Here is a 26,226-nt window from a genome sequence, read left to right as displayed (position 1 = left end):
GCCCAGATTTGGCCACATCCCAGGGGCTCTCCCATTATCTCAAGGAATTTTAAGAGATTTTTCCCAAAGTGACTGATTAAATTCCTGTGGGTATTTTGCTTTTTCAAAAAAAAAAGTTCAAGGGGGTTGGACAAAGATGCCTTGATCAAAGAAATAGTGGTTATCAAAAACTGGGAATCTCTGTGGCTACATGCCTCAACAACCAACGCCTCAGTTTTAAGCCAGTCTGATTTTGCTTCTCTGGTGTTTTCAAAGAAGCCACACAGTGAGTTGAAGAAATTTACACACTGTCACCCTCTGGGATTGATTCTGACAGCTCGGCTCCTCTGTTGTTGAAGTGCTAATGAAAAACACTAATTGGCCTTGGCCAGTGGCTGGAGTGGGGGAAGCCAGCATCCTTTTTTCTGGTTTCTCTTAGTCCTGTTCTTGGCTTGGAGAAGGAGAAGGGGGTGGTGTGTGGGCAGCATGAGGAAGTGAGAGGACTCCGGGGGTGATGCTGGCCTTTGGGTGGGCGGGGTGGACCTTTGTATCTGATGCCCCATTCCCTGAGCAATGTGAGGACAACGCCGGGTCTCTTTGTCACCCTGGAATCCTGAAGACCGCACAATGCCTGGGAAGCACTCTGAATATTCAGTGAGTGAAGAGGGGAAGGGATGAGTGAATGCTTGTGTGGCCCACGGGTGTCTGGAGGCCAGTTCCTTATGCAGCTTCAAGAAGGGGTGATCTCCACCGCTTTAACCGCATGTGCAGGTGGACCACCCTGCCTTCTGGCTCCCGCAGCACCGGCCACAGTTAAACGTCAGCTGTCCTAAGTGGAACCTTGCAATTGGCCCACTCCACCAGATGGGAAACAGGGCTGTGGATTTCCAGCTTTGCTTCCTTCCTCAGGCGACTTGTTGATAAAAGACATTTTCACATACTGAGATATAAGGAAGTCATTCTGGCTTATACATGAGTTAATTTGATTTTTTGTTGCTGTTTGTTTATTTATTTGGCAGCTCTGGGTTTTCATTTTGGCATGTGGGATCTTTAGTTGTTGCAGCATGCAGGATCCAGTTTCCCGACCAGAGGTCGAACCTAGGCCTCCTGCATTGGAAGCTTGGTGTCTTAGCCACTGGGCCACCAGGAAAGTCCCTAACTTGAATTTTATGCTAACCAAAATAACCTGTGGCCTATCAAACATACACTGTACATCTGCTTTAATTGCTGAAGAAAAGGGCACATTGACCGGAAGCAAATAATGTCTACGTTAAAAATAAAGTTTAAGGACTTCCCTGGCAGTCCAGTGGTTAAGAGTTCACTTCCAGTGCGGGGGTGGGGGTTCGATCCCTGGTTGTGGAACTAAGATCCCACATGCTAAAACACTGAAACATAAAACGGAAGCAGTGTTGTAACAAATTCAATGAAGACTTTAAAACTGGTCCACAGCCAAAAAAATCTTTTTAAAAAAATGGAAAAATAAAGATGAAATGCCCCTCTTCCTGGGATGCTGCTACTGGCTCTCCCTGGATGATGAAGACTCCCTTCCCAGGTGCAAAGGCCTTAATGACTCTGTGTACGTGCCGGTCTGTTCTTTTCTTTTTCTTTTCACACTTTGAAGAGATGTAACACTGACTTGTTTAATATTCTTTATTCTGACAAGGTACAAAACTGTGCTGAAGACTCTGCTTCTCTGAAGCAGTTTCTCAGAGTAATCTGGGCAGCACACTTCTAGGGTAGTCCTCCATTTGGCTCAAATAAAACTATTTTATTCTTATCATCGATTGTTTATTGATTATACTCACTGACATCCACCTTGTCTCCCTACAGGTGTCCTCTCCCTCCCCGCATACTTCAGCCCCTACAACGGGGGATCCCTGGGCCACGACGAGAGAGCCGACGCCTACGCGCAGCTGGAGCTCCGGACCCTGGAGCAGTCCCTCCTGGCCACCTGTGTGGGGAGCATCTCTGAGCTGAGTGAGTGGAGCCCCCACAGCCCGCTGGCCCCGAGGGAGAGGTGGGGAAGAGCCCGCCTTCTGGGTCCTGGCTTCCTCCTCCTCTGCCCGTGTCCTGCCTTCTCCGAAAACTGTCCATCCTTTAAGGCCAGAGGTTGCAAACCAGTGGCCCACACTCATGCGTGGATTGACCAGGAGGTGCCTTTAATCACATCCAAACCCAGATCTCTGGTTTCTCTAGAGAAATCAGACCATCTGACACAACTGTGCCCCAGCCCTGAATGCTGGTGATCAGGGGAGCCGAGCGGTAGCTAAGGGGACAGCAGGCGTTCCCTTCATTGTCACATACCTCGGTATCTCATAGCTGACCTGTCTCACGCATTTATTTTACCTGCCTGGCCCCAAAGACTGAATTTATAGCCAGTGTTAGAAAGAACGCATGTCCTGAAGCCTCAACATAAAAAAAAGAAGAAAAAAGCAGAACTTCTCTGGCTGGCAGAAGGCGGGTGTGGTCTGCGGACTCAGCCCTGCTGCGCCCTGGGCATCCCCCAGGACCTCGGGGCTCTCTGAAACACACTGGGAAACCCATGGGTCTAGGTCATTACCGCTTGACAGCTGCTTCAAAAAAGTGTGTTAGGAGGCCAGAGATCCCCGTGCCCCCAGTCTCTCCCTCTCGTTATCCCGATTATTTGAGCAATCAAACTGCACTCTCAGCCTCCTCAGTTCTCCCTTCCTGTGTCATAAGCCCACCCAGCAGAGGGTGGGCACACCCGCCCGGGGTCGTAGCACACAACGTGGAAACAGATGGAGTTTCACTCTGCTCCTGCCTTTTCCGCTTGTGATTTCTCTGAGGTTTCTGGCCCCTGAATAGTGAATGGCAAGCCTTTCTGCTTCTTTAGGACACAGCTTCCTCCTTCCTGCCCCCAGCCTTCCTTCCCTCCCAGGACAGGAAGTAAAGGTGCCTGGTTCAAGGTCACAGAGCAGATTGGTAAAAGGGCTGGTTCAGAAAGCGGGACTTCAGGCTCTTTGTCTCCTAGGGGCATTCCAGCATGGCCACCTGGGTCCCCTGCCCCTTGGGACCCCTGCAGGAAGTGGGCTTGGGTGTGTGGGCTGTCTTTGGAGCTATGCAGAGTCTGTGTGATGAACTCTCCTGGCCCGAGGACAATGGGGAACATATGTAGGCTTCAGTCCACTGGAGAGCACTTGGGTTTTGTTTCACATTCGGAACATTGTGAGCACTTAGTGTATGCAAGGCACTGTATAAAGCACCTTAGTCACGTGATCTCATTTCCTCTGCAGAACAGCTCAGCAGTCCTGGTGAGGGAACTGAGGCTTCGAGAGGAAAAGTCATTGCCCCCAAGTCAGACTGCTGATTGGAAGAATCCAAGTGAGGGCTTGACTCCTGCTGTGTCTAGCTTTAGCAAAGCTCTGAATTACTTAGGGCTATGGTTTGCTATAGCCCATAGGGTCGCAAAGAGTCGACTCAAGTGACTTAGCACACACTCACGCATGGGCTTCCTAGACGTGGCTAACGGCCCAGCCACCAGCATCTCAAGGCAGCTGAGGTCAAGATTGGAATCTGATCTTGACTTTTATCATAGAGCCCTTTGTTGTGGTAGTCTCCAAGCCCGTTACAAACCACAGTCAGACACAAGGGGGGCATTCAGAAACTACTCTCAGGGGACAGGCTTGTCATCTTTCTGTCCTTGTCACTCAGCCCAGGGACCAAGTCCTGTTGTTTCTACCTTCTAAAACTATCCCGATTTTTGGTTTTCTCCTTTCAACACCTTCACTTCCAACAACTCAGCCCAAACCAGGGCTATTTAAAACCCAAATTGGATTATGTCACTCTGCTGCTCAGTATCCCCTCCATTCTCCCCATGGCTTTCCAACACACTCATGAAATCCGGGACTGGAGATGTCATGCATCTGGCTTCATCACCTACTATTCTTCTCTTGCTGACCGCCCTGCAAACCACCCTGGTCTCCTGGCCAAGATCCTCCCCTGCCAGGGCCTTTGCACTAGTCGTTCCTCTGCCCATGACCGTTTCCCCCAGGTGCCCAATCATGGCACGTTCTCCAAATTTCTGCCAAATAACACTTACTATACAGGCCTTGCCCACAAACCCTGCAGAGACTCCAGGTCCCACCCTCACTCCTCTGTGCCCCATCTTACGGCTTTGGTTTATTCCAAGCACTAATGGACACTTGGCAGGTGAGTAGTTGGTCATCTCGCCCATGTGATTAGAAAGTCACCATCACAAGAGTGCAGACCTTCTCTGTTGTACCCCTGGAGTACGTATCTCTAGTGTTGAGGACAGTATCTGAGCCATGTGTGTGCAGAAATGAATTCGCTGCGTGCTGAGTCACTCCAGTTGTGTCCAACTCTTGGTGACCCTATGAACTGTAAACCACCAGGCTTCTCTGTCCATGGGATTCTCCAGGCAAGAATACTGGAGTGGGTTACCATGCCCTCCTGCAGGGGATCTTCCCAACCCAGAGATCGAACCTGTCTGTCCTGCATTGGCAGGCAGGTTCTTTACCACTGGTGCCACCTGGAAGCCCAATGAATCGTCTGTCACCCAGTTTTTGCCTCCTAAAGCCCACCTAGGATTGGTCCTTATCCTGGCTCAGCCATTCCTCAGGCCAAAGGTAAGAAGGATGCCCAGAGCATCTTTCACCAACGACCCAACTGGCTGTGTCATGTTGCACAACTCCCAAGCTCTCTCACTCTGAAACCAGTGTTTTTGCTAATCATCATGAAAGAGGAAGAAGCTGAAGGTGGAGGCAGATATTGCAGTTTTTCCCTCCGAGACTAAAGAACTTAATGAGGCTAGTGATACTTGGCACTGAGTACCTCGTCCCTGAGAGTTTAGCCCGGGTTTAACATGCATCCTCTCGCTGCACCTTGCCAGGACCAGCCTGCCAGGTAGGTCAGGAAGTCTCACTCTTGTATCTGCTGCACAGGGAGCTCCAGCCACTTGTCTTTTCCTCTGTCCCTCTCTACTTATGAGAATGTAAATGGGAGGGAATAAGAAAGAAATGAAACACTTTTTTAAAGGGAACCAGGTGGTGTGGGCCTCATTTTGGAGACAGTGTTAAATCCCAGGTTACCCCTGCTCTTTTTTTTTTTTTTTTTTTTTGCACCAGATCTTAGTTGCAGCATGTGGGATCTTTAGGTGCAGTTTGCAGACCCTTAGTTGTGGTATGTGGGATCTAGTTCCTTGACCTGGGATTGAACCAGGCCCCCTGCATTGGGAGTGCAAAGTGTTAGGCACTGGGCCACCAGGGAAGTCTCTCCCCTGCTCTTTTTATCCAATGGCTCCAGATGGGCGTTAGACAGCCCAGAGGGAACCCATAGCACCTCTGATCAAGGCTCTCATGACTAGCAAGCAGAAAGGGTGTTTCTCCCTGCATCTGGGTGTTCCTGGGCTTTAGACTGAAGTCTCATCAAGCTTAGGGTCAATTGATTCTCTAGTACAAAGACATGTCAGAAGCAGCTCTGAGAGCCCAGTTGTGCCAAACCAATAGCACAGCCCCGTTAGGCCACAGCTTCTCAAACTCACTGTGGTGATGGGCCAGGAGTGGTATATCCTCAGCTCTGTTGGGCTTCCCAAGTGGCGCTAGTGGTAAAAAACCTGCCTGCCAATGCAGGAGATGCAAGAGATATGGGTTCGATCCCTGGGTTGGGAAGATCCCTTGGAGGAGGGTATGACATCCCACTCCAGTATTCTTCCTAGAGAATCCCATGGACAGAGGAGCCTGGCAGGCTACAGTCCATGGGGTCTCCAGAGTTGGAGATAACTAAAGCAACTTAGCATAGCTCTATTGCAAACTGAAACTTTTATAAAATAAAAAGGAATGTCTAGAAACACAAAATAAAGTGCAGGTCAGATGCAAGTCATCTTATTTTATTATTAGATTAAATAGGCATAAAAATCACTCTGTCAGGCTGCTCTGGAAATTTTTTCAAGCTCACTTTCAGTTTCTGAATTGAACTTCTGAACCAGTAACCACCAGTTTCACAGACCTGTTCCAGTCTGCAGACTGCCCTTCGAGTAAGCAGTGTTGCAATGCTCGAGAGCATGTGTTGGGTACACAGGGACCACAGTTCAAATCCTGACTGGTCCCCTCGCTGCTTGTGCCCCTGGACACATGTAACTTGTGTAAGCCTGTGTCCTCATCTATGAAATGGAAATGCCTCACTGATGGGGTGGTTGACTAGAGATTTTGTCGTATCTTTTCATGTCTGTCACGAAGCCTAGAAAATAGAAAGTGGCAGGGAGGACAGTCTCTCAGGGAGACCATCCAGAGCACGCGGCTGTCTTTGCCTGTTACACGGCGCTGCAGTGCAGCCTAAGTCTTTAGATGCCTGATCAGAGTTGTCTGCAGGCATCTGTTTTTTTTGGTCTTTGAGAGAGACTGGTCACCTGCAGCTTGGCTTGAAGCGAAGTATCCAGGGTCTCCATCTCTAGTTCCCATGCCTTCATGGTTTTCTGAACTTTCAGGAAGCCTCTCTCTTCCTGGCTTCCCTTTTAGGGAACTCTTAGGAGACACCTCTGTCCCTTCCTTGACTTTCTTGCCTGCATTCTGGCTGGAAACGTGCTGCCACAGGGTCTACACCAGAGACAGCGCAATAATCTTAAATGTAAAGAATGGTAACGACTTCTACCTTATCAAACTTTGAAATGATATTTCACCAAGGTTTCTTTGATGCTATCAGGGACTCTGAATTCTCCTCATGGTCCTGTGGTCGTGCCAACGGTTATGACATTCAGACCTGGAGATACGGGAGCCGGGTTTCAACTTATTGCAGCCAACATAGCTCTGCAACTAGCTTCTGGGACGCGGCTTGGCCTGGGGTTATTGGGACCAGTTTCTACCACCCAGGACCTGAGGGCAGAGCTGGGATTTGACATTGCAGGGCTGGACTCCTCCTGTCCTGGGAAAGGTGGAGAAGCACTTGACTGCAGGCAGAGGTCCTAGGAGAAAGAGCATGACAAGGTGGCCTGTAGTCTAGAAGGATAACGACAACAAAGGACAGGAATAATAATGGTGATGTATTTAACTTTACCAAGCCCTTTGTGCCAAGCATGATGTTAAGTCCTTCACGTTGGTTATTTATTTGAATTCTCAGAACTTGTGGTTAGAAGCAATTATTTTACAGATAAGGAAACTGAGGCTTTGATAAGTAACTTACAGAAGGCACACAGTTTGAAACCCAGGCAGGTCTGACTCTGGAATCTACGCTTTTAATCCACTTACCTGATGATTCTCGAATCTGACTGGACATTAGATTCAGCAAGGGAAGTTTTACAAACTATAGATACCTGGGTTCTGCCCCAGGCCAATTAAGTCAGTTTTGGGGATGGAACCAGGCAGGTATCAGGGACTCTGTGCTCTCAGCCCTCTTGGCCCTGGGATCTGGCAGGAGGCACCCAAGCTACAGCTGTGGGCTGAGCAGGGTCCGCTGTATATAGAGGAGTGAGGACCCAGGGATGAGGGGGCATGGAGGGCTCTTTCCCTGCGTGGAGGGCTCTAGTTCCAGGACTGTCACTGTCCCTGCTTGGAAACCAAATGTTGTCACTCTGGCGGTCATGGGAGGACTTGGCATCTGATGAGCTCAAGTCAAGTACCACCAGAAATGTTTCAGAATGAAGTGAATGTGTAAGGCTACGTTTTCATTCTTCAAATGTTTGCTGAGCACCTGTTGTGCAGTGGAACCTGTACAGGGCCCCAGAGATACGTGGAACAGGGTACTGGACCCAGATGCTCCGCAGGGAAGCTTAAGGGAATAAGTGAATGATTTATTTGGTCCTGCCAACATCAAATGACACTTCACCTGCCATAATAAAACCTGCTGGTTTCTCCCTCCATAGGTTCAGCTTTGCGCAGAGGCTTTCTATCCAGGGGGCTATCTGTGAGGAACTGCATGGGGGTGTAGGAAGCTGACCCGCAGGGGACGCTCCTCTGAGTTCTCAGGCCTGAGAAGAACGGAAGGCGCCACTTTTCCTAGAGCGAGGGGCCCGCGGGTGCCTGGGGTTGTTTCACCATCCTTTCTCAGCATTGTGGCCTCACACAATGATGGGATGTTTCCTGTCCTAAGCTGGTGGGGTGTTGAAAAGACTTGACTGGGGAAGAATCACAGCACAGGATATAGGAACCTGAGGACCCCACAACCTTCAGGAGGGCAGGCCGTGGCCTGGGCCTCCTCTCAGTTCATGGACTTTGGAGACACACAGATGTGGATTCAAGTCTAGACTCCACCATTTACTTAACCTCTGGACACTGTGGCATTCCTGTGACCAGGGAAATGCATGAGGTCAGTAAATATTTACTTACTAGATGAACCTCAGTTTCTTCATCTGTAAAATGGGGATATACTTGGACCCCAGCAGTGTACAAATCAAATTAAATCCTTTTTCTAGAAAAATGGAACACCCAGCACATAGAAAGCATAGTGGACGGTGGTGGTAAGAGTTTTCCTTGGGGCCATTGGAAAGGGAAGCCCTTTTCTGCAGAAGTACCTGCACTTCGGGGACTCCCCTGGTGGTCTAGTGGTTAAGAATCCGCCTTCCAATGCTGAGGATGTGTGTTCCAACTTTGGTCAGGAAACTAAGATCCTGCATGCCACGGGGCAGCTAACCCCTCACTCCTCAACTACTGAGCCCATATGCTGTAGAGCCCATGCTCTGCAACAAAAACCCGAGGGCCGCAACTGGAGAGAAGCCCCCCATTGCATCTAGAGAAAGCCCACACACCACAGCAAAGGATCCACGCAGCCAAAAATTTTTTAAATAATTAACAAAAAAAGAAGTACTTGAACTGCCCCAGACAGTACGGGAAAGAACCACCACACAGCCTGGCACAGGAATTAGAGGCTGAGAGGAGAGGCCCAGAGAGATTCCCATGGTCGGAGCCGGGAGCAGGCCCGTGGGATGGTGGAGAGAGTGGGGATGTTGAAAAAGAAACTGTATTAGCATAAGGTCTGGTGGGGCCGGGCCCTGCCAAGTGTTTCATTGAACTGTTAGGGCAGGACTGGAAGTGAAAGGGAATCTAGATTGCTATTGTGCGTCTGGGTGACAGTTGCCACCTCCGCCTGCTGCCTCTGGGTAAACAGTAATTATGCATGCCGGCTTAGGCACTGTTCCTCTAGCCAGCAAGGATCCTTGGAAGAATGTGCACTGGCGACTCAAACGTGTTCTGTTTCTCCCGCTCTCTCCTGCCCGCCTCCCCACCAGGTGACCTGGTCTCGCGCGCCATGCACCACATGCAGGGCCACCACCCGCTGTGTCCAGGTTCCAGCCCCGCCCGCCAGGCCCGGCAGCCGCCCCAGCCCATCACCTGGTCCCCCGACGCCCTCCACACACTGTACTACTTCCTGCGGTGTCCACAGATGGAGTCCATGGAGAACCCCAACCTGGACCCCCCGAGGATGGCGCTGAACAATGAACGGTAGGGCTCTGCCTTGGGCTGCGTACCTGGTGGGCCACGCGACCCCGTGTGCGTGTGGAGTGCCTGACAAGGTGGCCGAAGAGCCCTGACCCTGGCCTGTTTGCCTGTGGGGAGGTGGCCTGACACGGCGAGGACTGTGCATTCAGATGGAGGAAGGTCTGGCCCTGGAGTGCAGCGGGGCTTGTTGACCCTGGACTGATGTATTGTGGGTTGCTGAGGCTCCGAAGTTGGGCTTTGGCCCCTCTCAGCTCTAGCACTCATCACCTGGGCTCCAAGAAATTCATTTGCCTCTTTTATAAAATGAGGTATTCGCTCCTACCTAGAAAGGTGGGTGGTAAGACGCGCATGAGCTCATGCTCTCAGAAAAAGCACTTAGTACAACGTCTGGGTGGTAACTGGCCCTCCATCAGTGGTAGCCGTCACCTCTGTTGATGACCGCGATGTCACTGTTACCATCATTCTTGTTAGAAATCTCAGGCATGTTTTGCCCCGTCCACTCATTTTACGGATGGGAACATCATGGCTCTGGACGATTATCTGATCCCCAGCAAGTTAGTGGATGAACAGCCCCAGGGCCCAGGCCTGCTGGCTTCAGTCTAGTGCTCTCCGGTAGGGGCCCAGCCCTTTCTCAACTGATGGAATTGGATCATCATCATCTTAATCCTCTGGGAGCTATCTAGCGAATGCAGGGCCGAGGCAGGCAGGGCCTGACACAGAGTGAGAAGGTGGCAAGTGGAGGCCCCTGCTTCCCTGAAGGAAGCACCAGCAGGGAGGTGGGGTCAGAGCACGGGCCCTCCGCCCCAGCTGTTTCTGCTTTGCGGAGAAATTGTTGTGGTTGTCAGAGCTTGGCTGGGAGGGCGAAAGGGCCAAGAAAACATCTGGAGAGGGTGGGGATGGGGAGAGAGGGGCCTTGCTTATTGGTCGGTGAGGTCCCCGAGGGTGCCTGAGGCTGGGTCACACAAGCAAAGGTGACTGGGAGAGGAGGCGGGAGTACCTCCCTGGGACCCGCTGCCCCAGGCTGGGCGGCTTGGCCCTTGGGCTGTGACCATGGCCATTGGCTGCGGCGATGGCCGGGGAGGTGCTCTTCTGCAGGCACTGTGCCCAGAATCCCTGGGATGTGTTTGTGGCCACCCTCTGGCTTTCCTCCCGGGAGGATTCCCAGGGCCTGATGTTCCGAAACATGGCATCAGGGTTCCTGTGTGACCCAGGCCGCTTGTCTGCGTGTGATTGTTGCAGCTGCGCTGGAGTGGTAACATACACACCAGTGTGTGTTTAGATAGCCCATTATTTACAAACCGCACTGTCTGTGGCACAAAGAAATTGGACACAAAGGCATTTTTCCATGAATCATTTCAAATGAGTGTTAGACACATGGAAAATTGGAACCACCATGAGGAAAAAAGAATCCCCAAATGTCAGATTTGGGCACGGTAAGGAGGACACCTTAAGAATACCCAGGCGGGTGGACAGCCCGACAGCTCTCTGATGGCCCACCTCCTGGCTGCTAAGCAGGTCCTGCTGGACTTGGGCTCCCTCTGGGAGCCCTGCCACCCAAGGGAGGCCCTGCCGCCCTTGGAGAGCCAGGCTGGCCTTCCTGCCGCAGGCCAGGCCACATGTCCCTATGAGGCACTGATGCTCTGACACCCTCAGCAGAGCTCTGGGGACCCTCTTCACTCCTGTGCACAGAGGCTGGAGCTTGCTAGGGCTCCAGGGAGACACCCTTTGCTTCTGTGAGTCTGGCAGTGTCTCTGTCCTCTCCCATCCCCCACTTCATTCCCTTGAGCTTCCTCCCTCTGTCCCGGGTCTGGAACATGGGGTCAGGTCTTGCAACCAGAATAGGGCAGAACCTCTGGATCTGCTTGGGAATTCGATGGTTTGGGGATGTCTGGCTCTGTTGGGATTAAGGGACCTCTTCCATGACCTCGCACACGTGGGCTAAGGAGCTCAGTTCAGTAACTTGGGTTTGGCCCATAACACCATTGATGGTGCCACTCCAGTCTGTGCTCATAGGTTTCCGCTTTGAAGAAACTGCCCTTCTCCCTTCCCGCTGGGTGCTGTGTGTGACCACGATAATGCTGACAAGGGCCGGGTGGGTCATGCATTCATCTGTCCACGAAGCTCATCCTGGGTCCCTGCTATGCCACAGGCCACCTCTACACTAGTCGGTGGGGCTCCAGTATCTCTCCATGAGGACCATCCTCCCCATGGCCTCCTGCTCTGGGTTTGGAGGGAGGAGGGAAGTAGGGACTGCAAGGGGGCAGCTTTGCAGGGGCACAAGAAGGCACTCTTACGTGCTTCCATCTGCCACTGCAGTGAGCCGGGAAGCAGTGGGGAAGGGAGCACAGGCTTCAGACAGAGCCTGAGCTCAGATCCAGCCTCCCACACAGGCCCCTCCACGCCTCAGGCTCCCTATCTGTAAAATGGGGCTGTGAGATAACACACGTGAAAGGAGCCACCTCTTCCCTTTAAAGGGGCAGCTCTACCTACTTCTGCTACTTCCGTGCCCCACAATGAATCAGCAAGGTGCGTGCTAACATTACAAATGGGGGCACAGGGCTGGGGGGCACCGAGCTGCTGAGTACCCGGGCAAGGATTCAAATCAGGTCTCTGACCTGAAGGCCCTCACCCTCCACCAGCCAGGCTACAGCATTCCCAGCCCCAGCTGAAAGCCAATCCTAAAGCTCTAAGAAAATCTGGGTGGGTCCCAGCCCTGGGGACCCGCCTCCTCCAGGGTTGTCCCGGCCCCACCAGCCTCTCCTCTCCCAGGACACCTTCCTCGCCTCCTGGGGAGGGCCCCTGCAGCTGAAACCTCCCTGCACCCTCCCAGGATCCCTTTCTTGCTGGCAGCTTTGCATCACAGGCACCAGCGAGGCATACAGCAGGGTCTCAAACACAGGATTAGTCCCAGCTGCCACCCTGCAGGGCACATCATCACCCGTGACCAAGCTCAGAAAGTGAAAGCACTTGCTGTCAGAGATCCAGGGTTACCCATGGAGATGGGGGGAGCCTCCTTCCCCCCGCTCCGTGGTCTGGAGGAGAACGGACAGCCATCTGGCTCAGCACGGTCCTTGCTCACTGTGCCTGGAGGCAGAGGGACGGGGAGCCAGAACAGAGGGCATGGTCCTCCTGGGAATGAGGAGTTTGGGGATGTGGGGAGGGAGGTCGTGGAGACATGCAGGAGCAGAGGGAGGTCTGCTGTCTCGCCAGTGAGTTGCTGGACGAGAACATCATATAGCAGAGCACATGGAGGGAGACAGATACAGCTAGAGAGGCAGAGGGGGCAGAGGTGGACGGGGGCAGAAATCTGGCTTTCTGCCTCAGAACCTTGGGCACTGGGGGTGCTCAGACTCCCCAAGAAGTGCTGCCAGCAGCCCGGAGAAGCCAGACACCTGCGGAATACTGGGAACGAAGGTGGGCCGCTTGTCTACACCCCAGTTCATTTGCTTGAGCTTCACATCCCTGGCCCCTGGCTCCCCTCTCCCCACCCCAGCCCTTCACAGTGCCCCTCTGTGGAGAGAAGCACGCTCCAAAGGCTCAGGCCCTGCTAGTGTTCAGGACACTGAGCCAGGAGGAGCGTCTGATTTGGGATGCAGCTTAGAAACATCTGGTGTCCTGTTTCTTAGCCAACGGAGTGCAATTGGAGGGGAAAACTGCAATTCAAAGAGATCTCACTTCTCACCGTCTGATTTTAGAACCTTCAACCTGTCCCTTAGTCTCTGCAAAGTGTGAGTTCTGTAAACAAGTAACATGTACGCCTCACAGCCACCCATAAGTTATGAGTGCTAGGGAGCTAATGCAGACAGGACGTTTTTAGAGCAGGACCTGGACACCGTGAATGCTCAGTATTAGCTACTATGATGATTAGTATCAGGCAGAAGGAACAAGTGAATGCCAAGACCATGTGGCAGGAGATAGAGGGGGGGACCTGGGGGTGAGAGAGAGAAACTGTGTAAGAACAAAGAAATACAGTCCAGAATCATGCACGAGGGGGCTGGGACCTCAGGGGCCAAGGCAAGGGGAGGGCTGAGCCTGTGGCCTAGAAAGCCCTGCCCCGCTGTCTGGCTCCATGGTTTCGGGATCAACTGGTTTCCATTTGCCCTCTCCCCTGCATCCCCTCTCAGCACCTGTACTGCTCTGAGAATGCAGGTGCTAGGAAGCCCTTCCCATGCTGCTATGAGGAGAGGCCCTCCTACCAGGAGCCACCCCAGAGCTGTCTGGTACGTGGTCCTGCACCCCTGGCAGGGTCAGAAGTGACACGGGGCCCGGAATACTGGTTTAATACCAAACATAGTCCCCAGTTCCCATGGAACTAGTTTTGCTCAAAGTCTTTTTCCAGGTCGGATCCTAGAAGAAGGTACTCTTTGTCCAGCCCAGCCCTTGGGTGCCCTAATCCATGTCTTGCTGGCCAAGGGGGTTCCTGAAAATATGTGGACAGAACTCAGAAAAGCTGGAGTTAGCAAAGATGTGAGCCCACAGGGTTCTGGCCAACTCTACTTAAAGTCCATAATATGACCTCAGGTACTGCCCAAGGTTGGGGGCTCCACCAGCCTCTAGGGTCATCCTGGAGGTGTCATCTCTACCATCTTCTTGCAGCATGACATGTCAGCCCATCTTTCTAGGCCTCCAAGTTTCCTTAATGGTAAAATGGTGAAGATAATAAGACGCTACTGCGATTAAATGAGTTGAGTACAGTAAAGCTGTACCTGGTCCATAAGAATAAACAGTGGCTGTCACCCTGCCCGCCCTCCCCCCGCCCCCATTATGGTCATCAGCATTCTTAGATGACATGGTTGACATTGAGAATAGTCTCTCTTCATTGATGATGAATGTTTCTTTAGGATGATGTTTCTTCAAAAGCGGTTCTCAAGCAGTATCTGGTTTAGTAATATGACTACAACTCATACAGTTAATACTACTACTAACTATTATTGATACTACTAAGATAACTACTGCCACTACCAATAATAATAATTAATAATGCAACTCCTAATATTACTCCTACTTACAAACACCCCTACTGATTATAGCTAGCATTATAGAGCACGTATTAAGTGACAGATACGATACCATCTTAAGCACTTCACTTATTAACACACGTTTCTCGCTATACTTCTGTTGATCAGCAGGGAAGGAATATAAGAGAATTACGAAGGACTGCCTCATGTGATTGAGTCTCTTGCCTAATAAGAGAGGCAAAAACAAGACAAGGGGGAAAAACTGAGCATGAGCCGGCAGATAGTGTTACAGGAAGCTTGATTGTCTGGTACTTCGTTAGGTCAGCTCTCAGGCCCTGCCACTGGCCTGGATTCAATCCCAGCTGTGTTACTTACGAGCTGGTGGCCTCGGTCACTTAGCCTCTATGCCTCAGTTTCTTCTCAGCACAGGACCAGGAGTGCAGACTGCATAGAAGTGTCGTGGGGATTGAGTTAGTATGTGCAAAGTATTCATGCTTGGCACACAGTATGTGTTGGTCATCATCATGTTCTTTTCCTTCTTCTTTTTCATCATACTCACCATCCTGTTCCAGAGGATCTTGGAGAAGGCTGGCATCCTTGGAGTGGGGTGAGCATGTTAGAACAGGCTGGGCTTCTAACTGGGCCTTAAAGACCAGCCCCAGGACACCGGGACAGATGGGGTGTGGGCAGCAGAAGTCACAGAGGGATTTTGTTGCTTCACAGTGTGTATTTTGTGACCGACATGGATCTCCTTTTTTTTTCCCCCTACACTGGGCTTTCACTGCTGTATGCAGGCTTTCTCTAGTTGCAGCACATGGGGGCTACTCTTCGCTGCAGTGCGCGGGCTTCTCATTGCAGTGGCTTCTCTGGCTGCAGCCACAGGCAGTAGGTGGGCACACAGACTCAGTCATTGCAGCCCTCAGGCTCTAGAGTGTGCTAGCTTTGGTAGATTTTATGCACAGGCTTAGCTGCTCTGTGGCACATGGGATCTTTCCAGACCAGGGATCGAACCTGTGGCCCCTAGATTGGCAGGTGGATTCTTAACCACTAGGACCTGGACAACCAGGGAAGTCCAGATCTACATTTTTTTCAAACACAGAATAGGTGTATGTGTGTGTGTTTAAGTCATCACTGGTTGTTGTTTGTCTAGGTAGATGCTTCTAAGTGGGACTTGAGTGGTTTTCCCATGGAGACCTGCCTTCTCAAAGGTGTGTGAGGATCAAGCCAGCCCTTCCTCCTCCAGCCACGTGATCCGAACACATCTCCTTACCTTCTGAGCCCTGGTTTCCTCCTGTGTAGAGTGAAGATCCCAGCAGTACTTGCTTCCTGGGGGAGCCTCAAAATCCTGGGGCAGGGCTCCCAACACACATGAAACCCACAGTGAGGAGAGGCCCTTCTTTGTTCCAGTCCGGATGCAGGAGGGGGCTGTTTCCCCTCGGATGAGCACTTTACATAAATAGGAGGCACCCGCAGACAGGCTGAGTGTTCAGTCTGAAGAAATGGGCTCATTAATCTTTTGCTCAGCTTGCGAAAGTGTTTTCTTATCAAATAATAGAGATGATGGCGGTGATGGCTTTGTACTCCTGACTTGTGGTTCCCTTAAATACCATTTCAAGAAGATTTGCAATGTTAAGCTCTTTTCTTTCTACTCCCCCCTTTTGTGCATTAAATTTCCATCTGTTTACCCAGAATGGAAGTAAAAGAAATAAAAATAGCTATTGGATGGATTAAGTACTTTTTTCCACACACTCCTCAGGCTGGTGTGTCCAGGGACCTCTGAAGCCACTTGTCATGTGGTCTGCAGTGCACACAGGGAGCCATCCCTCCCACCCCTAGTCATTCCCCATCCTTCTGTCTCCTTTTTATTTTCCTCCAAGCACCCTCCTCTGTCTGAAGCTACCTTGTCTATGGATTTGCTTACTTCCTTTTCTGCCCTCTTCTCACCCCTCTAGAAGGTAAACGCCAAGGGTCAGTGTAACCACTGTGACTCCAGCACATAGAACATTCCCTGGCACAGAGTAAGCAGTTAAGTATTTTTTTCAGTGAGATAAGCTATAGAGCCTAAAGGTTGGACTTATGGAGTCAGAAAGACCATCCCTAGGATCTCTGCTCTGCCGTTGATGCACTGTGTGACTATGGGCACGTTAATTTATCAGGCCTCAGTTTCCCCAGATTTTCATGAAAAATGGCTTGATCTGCTTGCCAAGGTTTTTGTAGGGTTCAAATGAGGTAATCCATTGAAAGGACTTAGCACAGAGTAAGCTCTTCATACATGGTAGCTGCTATTAGCTGTGTAATTACTATTTTCATAAACCTGTGAAAGGACTCATAACTAAATCGTGTTTAATGCTTAAATAACCCAAAACAATGGTGATTTTAAAAATCACATCTACTCAAAATGCTTGTTTTCTTTTTCTCTCATATATACCTCCTTCAGTCTCTCCCTTTAATTCCATCTTATCTCACCCTGACAGTAGCCAGAGAACCAGGCAAGTGACAAAGATTGGTAGACCAGATGGACCAAAGGACTAGCTCAGTGAAGACTGTTTTGAACAGAAATATGTACAAACTTTGATTTATCACAACCCACCATCCAAGAATCTCAAAGAACTCTAAAAACTGGATTTCATCCACCCATTGGTTCACAAACCGAGCAGCAAGTCAAATGCTCCAAAGTCAGTGGTGTACTTGTGTCCCAGGCCCCTTGCTTGCTGGTTTGGTCCCAGTACCTACACAGGACAGGCTGCCACAGTCAAGTGTTAAGTGTGGGAGTGGTATGAACTGATACATATTTACATGGGCTATAAGCATCTGGGGGCTTCCCTGGTGGCTCAGCTGGTAAAGAATCTGCCTGCAATGCGGGAGACCTGGGTTCAATTCCTGGGTTGGGAAGACCCCTTGGAGAGGGGAAAGGCTACCCACTCCAGTATTCTGGCCTGGAGAATTCCATGGACTGTGTAGTCCATGGGGTCACAAAGAGTCGGACACAACTGAGTGACTTTCACATCACAAACATCTGGACAAAAGGTGTTTGTTTGTTTGTTTAATCTTTATTGTTATTTTTGGCTGCACTGGGTCTTTGTTGCTGTGTTCAAGCTCTCTCTAGTTGCGGCAAGCCGGGGCTGCTCTCTAGTTGCAGTGCATGGGCTGCTCCTTGTGGTGGGTTCTCTTGCTGCAGAGCACAGGCTCTAGGGTGTGATGGGCTTCAGTAGCTGCAGCTCACAGGCTTAGTTGCCCCATGGCATGTGGGATCTTCCAGGACCAGGGATCAAACCTGTGTCCCCTGCATTGGCAGGCAAATTCTTAACCACTGGACCGCCAAGGAAGTCCTGGACAGTTTTATGGCTTATAAAGCACTTTATAACCACAGCTGTCTAGCAGTTCCTCACAAGCTCTCGAGGGAAGCTCTCGAAGGAAGGCGCAGACTGAGGCCTTCTCCCACAGCAGAAGGCAAGACAAACACCCAAAGTCACCCAAAGTCACAGCTAGAAAGGGACAGCTCAGAGCTTAGACAGGGAAAGCCAATGATACGGCTACAGTGAATTCACGGTGTCACAGGCAATACCTCCCTCCCGCCTTCCAGGGGAGAAAGAACAAGACCCTGGAAGCTGGTCCCTCCATCAGCACCTCCTGTGACTTGAGCTGCTCGCTCTCAATTTCTTGGGGCCTCTTTCCCCACAGGCTTGAGTTTGCTGGCTCTGGGTAGCCAGCACAGGTGGGCATCCGTCCAGCTTTCGAGAAGGAGTGAGCCAGGGATAGGGGGCAAACAGAGGAAGTACCAGTGCCAGATAACAGAGGCTGGAGACAGGATCCCAGCCCAGCCGTTGACAAGCGCCCCGGGGGCTGCCTGTTGCGTGTGACTTCCTGTCCCATTGTTGCGCCCACCGGTCCCACCGGGAAGGAGAGGACCGGGAATTGCTGGGCCTGGGGATGTTTTTATAACACATCGCCACAAATCCCCTTTGTCTACAGCGTCGCCAGGCTCCCAGAGAGAGCTTCGGTGCTGGGAAGTCCCAACTCCAGGGAATGGAGTTTGCTTTCTCAAAGTTGGACTTTCCAGACCCCTGGGGATGGGGCAGGATAGGAGCTCAGGCAATATCTACAGTCACATGGGTGGGCTCTGGCCTGCTCCTACTTGCCTGCCAGCCAGCTCCCAGACCTCCCTCCTCCCACAAGCCCAACGCCTCTGACTGCCACCTCCTTGGCTGTTTTCATATTTCCGATTTGGGGACAGAAGGCTCTTAAGGGGTCCAGAGTGTTCCCTTGGGGCTTTGGGCCCCAGCCCAGCACCCAAATGCCTCCTGCCTTCAGTGCTGATGAGGCGGTGGGCACAGCAGGCTTGCGGGTGCACTACAGTAACTCTTTTCTCCCTCATGCCTGCCTTCCAGTTCTCCACCGGCCAGGGATTCAGAGCGTTTAATGCATGACAGTTTGGTCTCTGGAAAGACCCTGGAGTCTTTCACTTTAGAGCCAGACAGCTCACCACTGGCTAGCTGTGTGACCTTGGACATGTGTCCAAACCTCTCAAAGCCTTGGTGTCCACATTTGTAAAACGCAGACTAATAGTTATACCTCCCTTACAGGGTGCTGTTAAAGGGTAAAGTTTGCTTACTTGGCACATAGTAGGCCCTCAGCAAATCTTAGCAATGTGGCTTTACTGCTTTACTAACCAGGCCAGCATCTTCCCTGAAGCTGCAGTTGGGCTAGGGGTACAGAAAGGATGATCAAGTGCTGGGAACCTTTTCCTCTGACTGAGTTGGAGTGCACTGCCTCTACAGTACAAGTCAAATTCACCGGTAACCCTAACCCTTACACATGTGCTTCTCTGCCAGGCCTCAAGAGCCATGCCCCTACCTCCTCCTAGAAGTTTCTGGAAACTTTTTTTTTTTAATCCTTTCATCACGTGCTCAGTTACATTCAACTTTTTGTGACCCCATGGACTGTAGCCAACCAGGCTCCTCTGTCCATGGGATTTTCCAGACAAGAATACTGGAGTGGGTTGCTATTTCCTCCTCCAAGAGATCTTCCTGACCCAGGCATCAAACTCTTGTCTCTTGTGTCTCCTGCGTTGCAGGTGGACTCTTCACCACTTGAGCCATTGGATTGATTGATTGATTTGGGTGTGTTGGGTCTTAGTTTCAGCACTTGGGATCTTCATTGCTGTGTGTGAGATGTTTTAGCTGTGGCACGGGGGATCTTAGTTCCCTGACCAGGGACCCAACCCAGGCCCCTGTATTGGGAGCATGGAGTCTTAACTAACCACTGAGCCACCAGAAAAGTCCCTTCTGGAAACGCTTCACCCAACTGTGTGAATGGGTCCCCTTTCTGCCTTAGACTCTGGGGTATGGGAGAAGGCAGATGCTGTGTGATGATACTCAGCTGAGTCCAGACAGGAATACCTATTCAGAGACTAAATTAAAGACCCCCACCCCACTGCTCAGCAGTTATCTGCAGGATAAGTGGAGCAGGACAGCTAAGTCATAGGCTCCTCTCCAGCCTGACTTGTTGGCCGAGGTCCCTGAGTGGTGACAAGCACCCTCACCATGGTTTGAAAGCATTGTGTTCGAAAGAAGGAGCTTGTGTTTGAGCAGGCTAGAGGCCCTTGCCGGCCTGACTTCTTTCACATGGTGAAAGAACTGTGGTCTCTTGTCAGCCATCACAGATGCTGAGCCTGGCTGATTCTGCATCTCTTACACCTTAATGCAGCAGCGAGCCCCATGGGTGAGGTGTGGCCGAGAGGCCAAGGGAGCCACACCTTAGCCAGGTGGAAAGAGGCCTGCTTTCAGCCCGCTGCATTCCAGGTGTGTGGGAAGCAGCGATACTCTGCTGGCTGGGCCAGTTGCCAACCAGCCAGGCCACCATGCGGGAGGGCCTTGGCCTGAGAGGCCAGATAGACGCCTTGAGGCTCGCGGCACTGGGAGCCCTCCCTGCTGGGTGGGAGAGGGTGGAGGGGTGCAGTCTCCACTGAAATCTGTAACATCCGCCCACATAAGAAGCCACCCTGGAGTCAGGCCCAGTTATCAAAGATAGATGGCTGTGTCCCCTAAATCGCGGCTCAAGGCCACATAGACATCTGCTGAACCGCACCTGCCATTGCCTCCACCCTCCCAGAAAAACCTCCTCAGCCCCAGTCAGCCGAGTTCCCCCAGGAAGCGGTTCCTGGGTAGAAAATTCTGTGAAATGGTTATCTTTTTATCAGAGCAATATTTTCTTTCTTTTCTGAAGAGAACCATTTGTTAATACCCAAGTCAGCTCAGGCCTCCAAGCGTGGAAGATGAAGTGCTTCCCCATTTCATGAGCTCATCTGGCTGACTTAGAGCTCAGGGACCCTGCAGAGAGCACTAGAGTAAGAGCAGACCCCTGAGAACATGTTCGCAGTTTGAGGGCTCTGCCTCCAGGAGTGAGAGGCGTGCTGTGCATTTCTAAATTCAAAAGTTGAGTCTCTTATGTGGGCTTCTGTCCTGAGGGATGGACAACAGCAGTCTCTGCCTTCAGAGAAATTATAGTCTGAGGAGAAAGCAGTCAATGCCAGCTAGCAAAATGATTACAGCTGGTGTATGTTTGGGGGCTTCCTCGGTGGTGCTAGTGGTAAAGAACCTGCCTGCCAATGCAGGAGACATAAGAGACGTGGGTTCGATACCTAGGTCAGGAAGATGCCCTGGAAGAGAAAATAGCCACCCGCTCTAGTATTCTGGCCTGGAGAATCCCATGGATAGAGGAGCCTGGTGGGCTACAGTCCATGGGGTAGCAAAGAGTTGGACAAGAATGAAGCGAGTTAGCATGCATGTGCTGTGCAGGAGCAGAATGGAGACCAGGCTCAGGCGGGTGGGCAGAGAGGGCCTCCCACTGCTGCAGGGGACCCACGAGCCAGGCGAGGTGCTTTACCCAAGTGCTAAACGCTAGGGTGGCCGGGTGTTCGTGTTTGCCTGAGACACTTGTCTCTTATGCCTGCTGTCCCAGAGGTGTTGGCAGGAACACTCCTCTTCCTTCTCAAATGTGGTCCAGCTTGGTGACAGATTACACAGTTACTGTGCTTAATACTCATTATTCCCAAGATGAAAGCGGTGGCACAGGGTCCAGAAAATGGGAAGCCAGAGTCAACTTACTAAGCTAGGTGGCGGTGGAGTACACTATTTGGGAGCTTGGATCTTGGGGGTACCCTGCCTGGGACTACCTCCCCACTCTGCCACTTACTAGGTGTGTGACCTAGAGCAAGTTACTTGACCTCTACAGGCCTCAGTTTCCCCATGTATAAAGTGGGGACAATAATAATACCTGTTTCCTAAAGTAGCAATGAGGATGAGATGAGTCAATAGATGTAAAGGGCTTAAAACAGTGCCAGGTGCTTAGCAGATGCTCTGTACACACTAGCTGTTTGTGTTTCCCGAGTAATCCTGCCTGCCTGAGGAGCTGGGCCAGGATACCCCTATTGCTACACTATTGGCCTCCCATCCATAGCTCATGTTGGGGTTCCCTGATGGGCAACCAATAGGAAGAGGTAGGGAAGTCGTTCACAGCTAATCATGACTGGGTTGTAATCTAAATTTATATCCATATGCATATCTGAGCAAGTAGAGGTTTTTCTGGTGCCTCTAATCTGTACCAGATGGGTTTTAATAAGAAAAGCATATTTCCCCGAAGAAAGCCCTAAGCCCTGCCCCTCACAGAAGTCACCTGACCCCAGGTGGAGATTCTGTTAGGGGTCAGCTGCCAGGTCCGAGGCCAAGGGACTGTGGGGGGTAGATAGTCCTCAGAGTCAGAAGAGAGATGCCTGCTCAGCTCTGACTCCAAGCTGAGCCAAACCACTCTGGTTTACCAAGCCATTCTAGAAAAATAATTAGTCCAAGATGTGAGCCAGACTAGAATCGCATCCTTTGTGCTGGGAGTGGAATCTGACTTCATTTGGGACAATGTTGGTTTCATTCTCCATGGATGTTTTGGCTTGGTGTTAGGCCACCGCAGCCCTCCGGAAATCTTGGGGGATTTGGGGGTGAGGGCCTCAGAGTTGGCAAAGCAGAGCCAACCTTGACTTTCCCAGAGCAGTCTCTGCTTGAAGAGCTGGCACTTGATTGGGAAAAGGTTGGCATCTTTGCAGGTTCCTGACTGTGCCACTTGCCAGGCCCAACCCAGGCAGCATGGCAGGGTGGGGTGCGGAAGCAGTGTGCTTCCGAGCAACGTCCTGAAGAGAGAAGGATTGGAGGGAAGGTCACCCCATTCCACCCTAGGGCTCAGCAGTGACCCTCACTGAAGGCAGGGCAAAATCAGTGCAAGAATTTAGGGCTGAGGGTGGGAGATCTTCTGGCCAGCCCCTCCCTTGACCATCATCTGTGTAGCTGGTCCTTGTGAGATTCCTTTCCTAGACTAAGGATCCTTACCTCGGGGTGGGCTGAGCTTAGATGGTGATGAGGACATCTCCTTATGGAGCTAGCCTAAGGCATCGTGGGCCTCCCCAAACCCTCCCAGCTCCAGGAGCCAGGCCTGTGCCCCATGGCACCCTCTGCTCCCAGTCAACAGTGGAAGTTAAGAAACCATGGCCCAGGTTTCCTGGGGCTGAGCTCAGGCCAGGTGTCGAGGGCCTACCCAGCCAGTGGGCACCTCCCAGACCCACCTGCCTGAATCCTTGCACCCAGTCCTCATGGGTGGGCACAGAAGGGACAGACCCAGACTTGGCCTGCCCGGTGGGGACAGAGGCACAAGGTCGTATCAAGCCTGGGCCTCCAGTTCCAGGCTTGTGCCCCATCTGCCAACCTGACTCTCTCCCCAAGGCCCCTGCCCACCTCAAGGAAGAACAGAGCCTGCTTTGAGCTGGAAATTGGAGGCATTTCCTGTTTCGTGTTGTTAAGACACCGCTTATGGGACTGTAATCCCAATAAATCATACGCTTGCTGAGTGGGGCAGGGTTTGTTTTTTGGTTTTTGGTTTTTTTTTTTTCCAGGCTGCAGGGACCTCTTAAAACCAAGGCCTTAAGAAGTTTATTCTCTTTCATTTCTTTTTTAATGGGAAAAAATGGCTTTTGCAGGCCTGGTCCTGGTGAGGGGCCTTGTGAGCCTGTTAGCTTGATATACTCAGGCTCAATTGTTTGATTAAAGAGGGAAAAGAGAAACTGAGTCACGACGCTTGGAGCTGGTCTCCCTGTTGCTGCTGAAGGGCTCTCTGACCTTAGGCGAGACACTGGGCCTCCCGCGGCCTCTGTTTCCTCCTCCTCACCCCACTTCCTGTTACAGGCCCACTCTCTTTGCTATATTTTACGAGCTCTCCACATGACATGAATTGCTATTTTATGCACACAAAGACAAATGCTTGGAGTTGGTGACCCTTTTAAGTGGCCTTGTTTGTCACAGTAGCAGCCCGACCGGATGTGTTTGCAAGTGTATGTGTGGTGTTTCCGAGGTTAAGCCGCCAGCAATCCTCAAGGACTGCAGGTCCCTCACAGTATCCCATGCCCACTCCCTCACACCCTCGCTTGTTCATGATCCCAAAGCTCCTGGGTCTGTGTTGTCCTTGCCCCTTCCCCGGTCTAGGGTTCTTGACGGCCGAGGCCCTGCACCGCCAGAAACAGTCTCCAGATCACACTCGACATAGTGGTTGTGTTTGTTGCTCTGTTTTATGAGCTGGGGTGGAGTGGGTGGTGGGCAGCTCGCTGGCAGGCTTTTGCAAGCTTTACATGTTTATACTCGCAGGAAGGTTGGGGGGTTTGGAGAGGGAATTGGCTGGGCTTGATGAAGGCTGGAGCTGAGGCATTTAATAGATTCTTGCAGCCTTTTCTGCTATTATGTATTTTCTCTATCAAAAGACACTGAAATGATAGTAACAGCTAACCTTTACCAAGAACTTACCATGTGCTAAGCACTTTATGTACATACTTCTGGCTGTCTTGTGAGGTGGCCCTATTATTGGTACCCATTTTGTTGATGGGACAGCTGAGTCTAGAGAGAGAAGATAACTTGCACAGGATTATAGTTTAATTCATCAAGAGTGCAATGGATTGCAACCTAGGGCAGTCTCCCTCAAGAGCCCGTGTACTTGACCTCTGTACAGAAGGTACAGCTTTCATCTTATGGAGGCTGTGAAATAACAGCAAAAGGGTTTCTCATGATGCTAAGTGTCTAGAAACCACCAACCTAACCCCGTGTTTAAAAGAAAAACAGGCCCAAAGAAGGTAATGATATGCCCAAGGTTATAGACTCAGTTCAGTGGCTTCTAGAAACTAGGATTTTCTCCCAATGAAGATTCGGTGTGGAATCCTCAGATCCTTAAGCCAAGAGTGTGCATGTTCACCACACACCATTCTAGAATTGACTGGACTGGGGCGGGATGCCAGCCCCACGCCTGAGAGCAGCCTTGCCCCAGGGCAAGGCTGCATTTGTCTGAGGCAGCAGTTATCAGTGTGGTCTGGGGACCCCTTGGGTCCCAGAGGCTTCTCAGGAGGCCCCAGGGTCAGCATTATTTTCATAACAATGAGATGTTATTTGCCTCTTCACTCATTTTCTCACAAGTTCCTGGGGAGTTTCTCAGAGACTGTGTGACAAACAAGCATAGTATCACTCTGATGGCTGACAGAATGTGAACCTATGTATTCAGAGGTTTGAAGTTCTCTGTTTTCATTTCGGATACAGTAATTAGCGATAGAACAACACACATAAACAAAAGCTCTTTGAGAGCATGAATAATCTGTAAGAGTACAAAAGGGATCCTGAGACCAAAGCACTCGAGAACCACTGGTCCAAGGTACCAGGCCCAGCACGGGACAGGCAGTGGCTTGCGGCCAACCGCAGCCTGGCGAAAAGGCAAAAAGAGGGAAGCGGGCCTTTTCCTCTGGAACTGGAGAGACCCTGGGGATGGTGCATAGCCAATCATTCCCAGCCTTGGTCCTCTGGCGCGCTTTCACCCCGTGTTAGAACACAGCCGTGGCCAGTACAGATGGGAGTTTTTATAGGGATTTTCCAGAATGTCCAGTAATGAAGGCCAGCTTCTCAGCATGCCCAATGGGCTAGATGAAATAACCTGAAAGGAAATAGTAGCCTGGAGCCCACAGGCCAAGGGAAGGATGTTACTGAGAAAGTCCATGAATTGCACGTCATTTTACTTTCCTATGGGCCACAGGTCAGCCGGTGGGTGGGCCAAGGAGAAAGGCCCAAAAGGATTATTTGGGGGGCTGCAATGGCCTTGGATGTGGACAAGTGGGCACCAGTCAGAGGCATAGTGGTAGCCTTAACCCTGGAGTATTTTTGTATGTTGAGAATATTAATCAGTGTACAATTCAGGGAAGAGAAAACACCTAGAGTGTTTTCAACAGGAAGGGATTTAATGCAGGGAATTGTGTGCCAAAAGAATCATTGTGTGGGCTCAAGGAGCAGGTCTAAGACTGAACCTCCAGGAATGACTCCAACCAAGAACAATACAAAACTTGCTATTGGGGGGCTTCTCCCTCTGAGACAACCCCAGAAACTGTAATTCAGGATTAAAGCTGGAGTCGAGAGGTTTTGCTGTTGCCTTCAGTAGCAGTACTGCTGTCTCTGAAGCACTCAGGAAGTCGGGAAATGGACACGGGAATGCTCGACAGGGGGAAAGTAATACCTCATGTTTTATGACTTGGTCTGCTAGTAGAACCAAGCAAAGAAGACACAAAGGGGACCTCCGCTTCACATCCATTTATCAGATCTCATGCAGCTATATCTTAATGGTGAAGTCTAATTACAAAGGAGTCTGGGAAATGTAGTTTTCAGTTTTCCAGCTCTCCAGCTAAGTTGGTAAATTGGAGGCTTAATGAACCAGTCCCCAGTATCTGCCCACCAGTTACCAATATTCTATCTTTTCACATGCCCAGTTGTAAGAGGCACAAGCCTGGGGAATGAATCATGACACCATCTGATTAGACTTCA

At 51.0% G+C, this 26,226-nt stretch overlaps 1 protein-coding gene across 2 annotated transcripts in view; it reads left to right on the top strand.

The window, feature by feature from the left end:
• The window catches only part of ABTB2 (ankyrin repeat and BTB domain containing 2), a 186,371-nt gene that overhangs the window by 134,621 nt on the left and 25,524 nt on the right, over positions 1-26,226 (top strand). Inside the window, exons 2-3 of one of the 2 annotated variants that reach the window (XM_061381099.1) lie at positions 1,810-1,956; positions 9,176-9,389. In XM_061381099.1, the coding sequence (XP_061237083.1) occupies positions 1,810-1,956; positions 9,176-9,389 (361 nt within the window). The other variant, XM_061381100.1, reaches the window with a different exon arrangement.

This window comes from Bos javanicus, chromosome 15, assembly GCF_032452875.1.
Source record: "Bos javanicus breed banteng chromosome 15, ARS-OSU_banteng_1.0, whole genome shotgun sequence".
NCBI lineage: Eukaryota > Metazoa > Chordata > Mammalia > Artiodactyla > Bovidae > Bos > Bos javanicus.
This window is presented reverse-complemented; position numbering and strand designations above follow the sequence as displayed.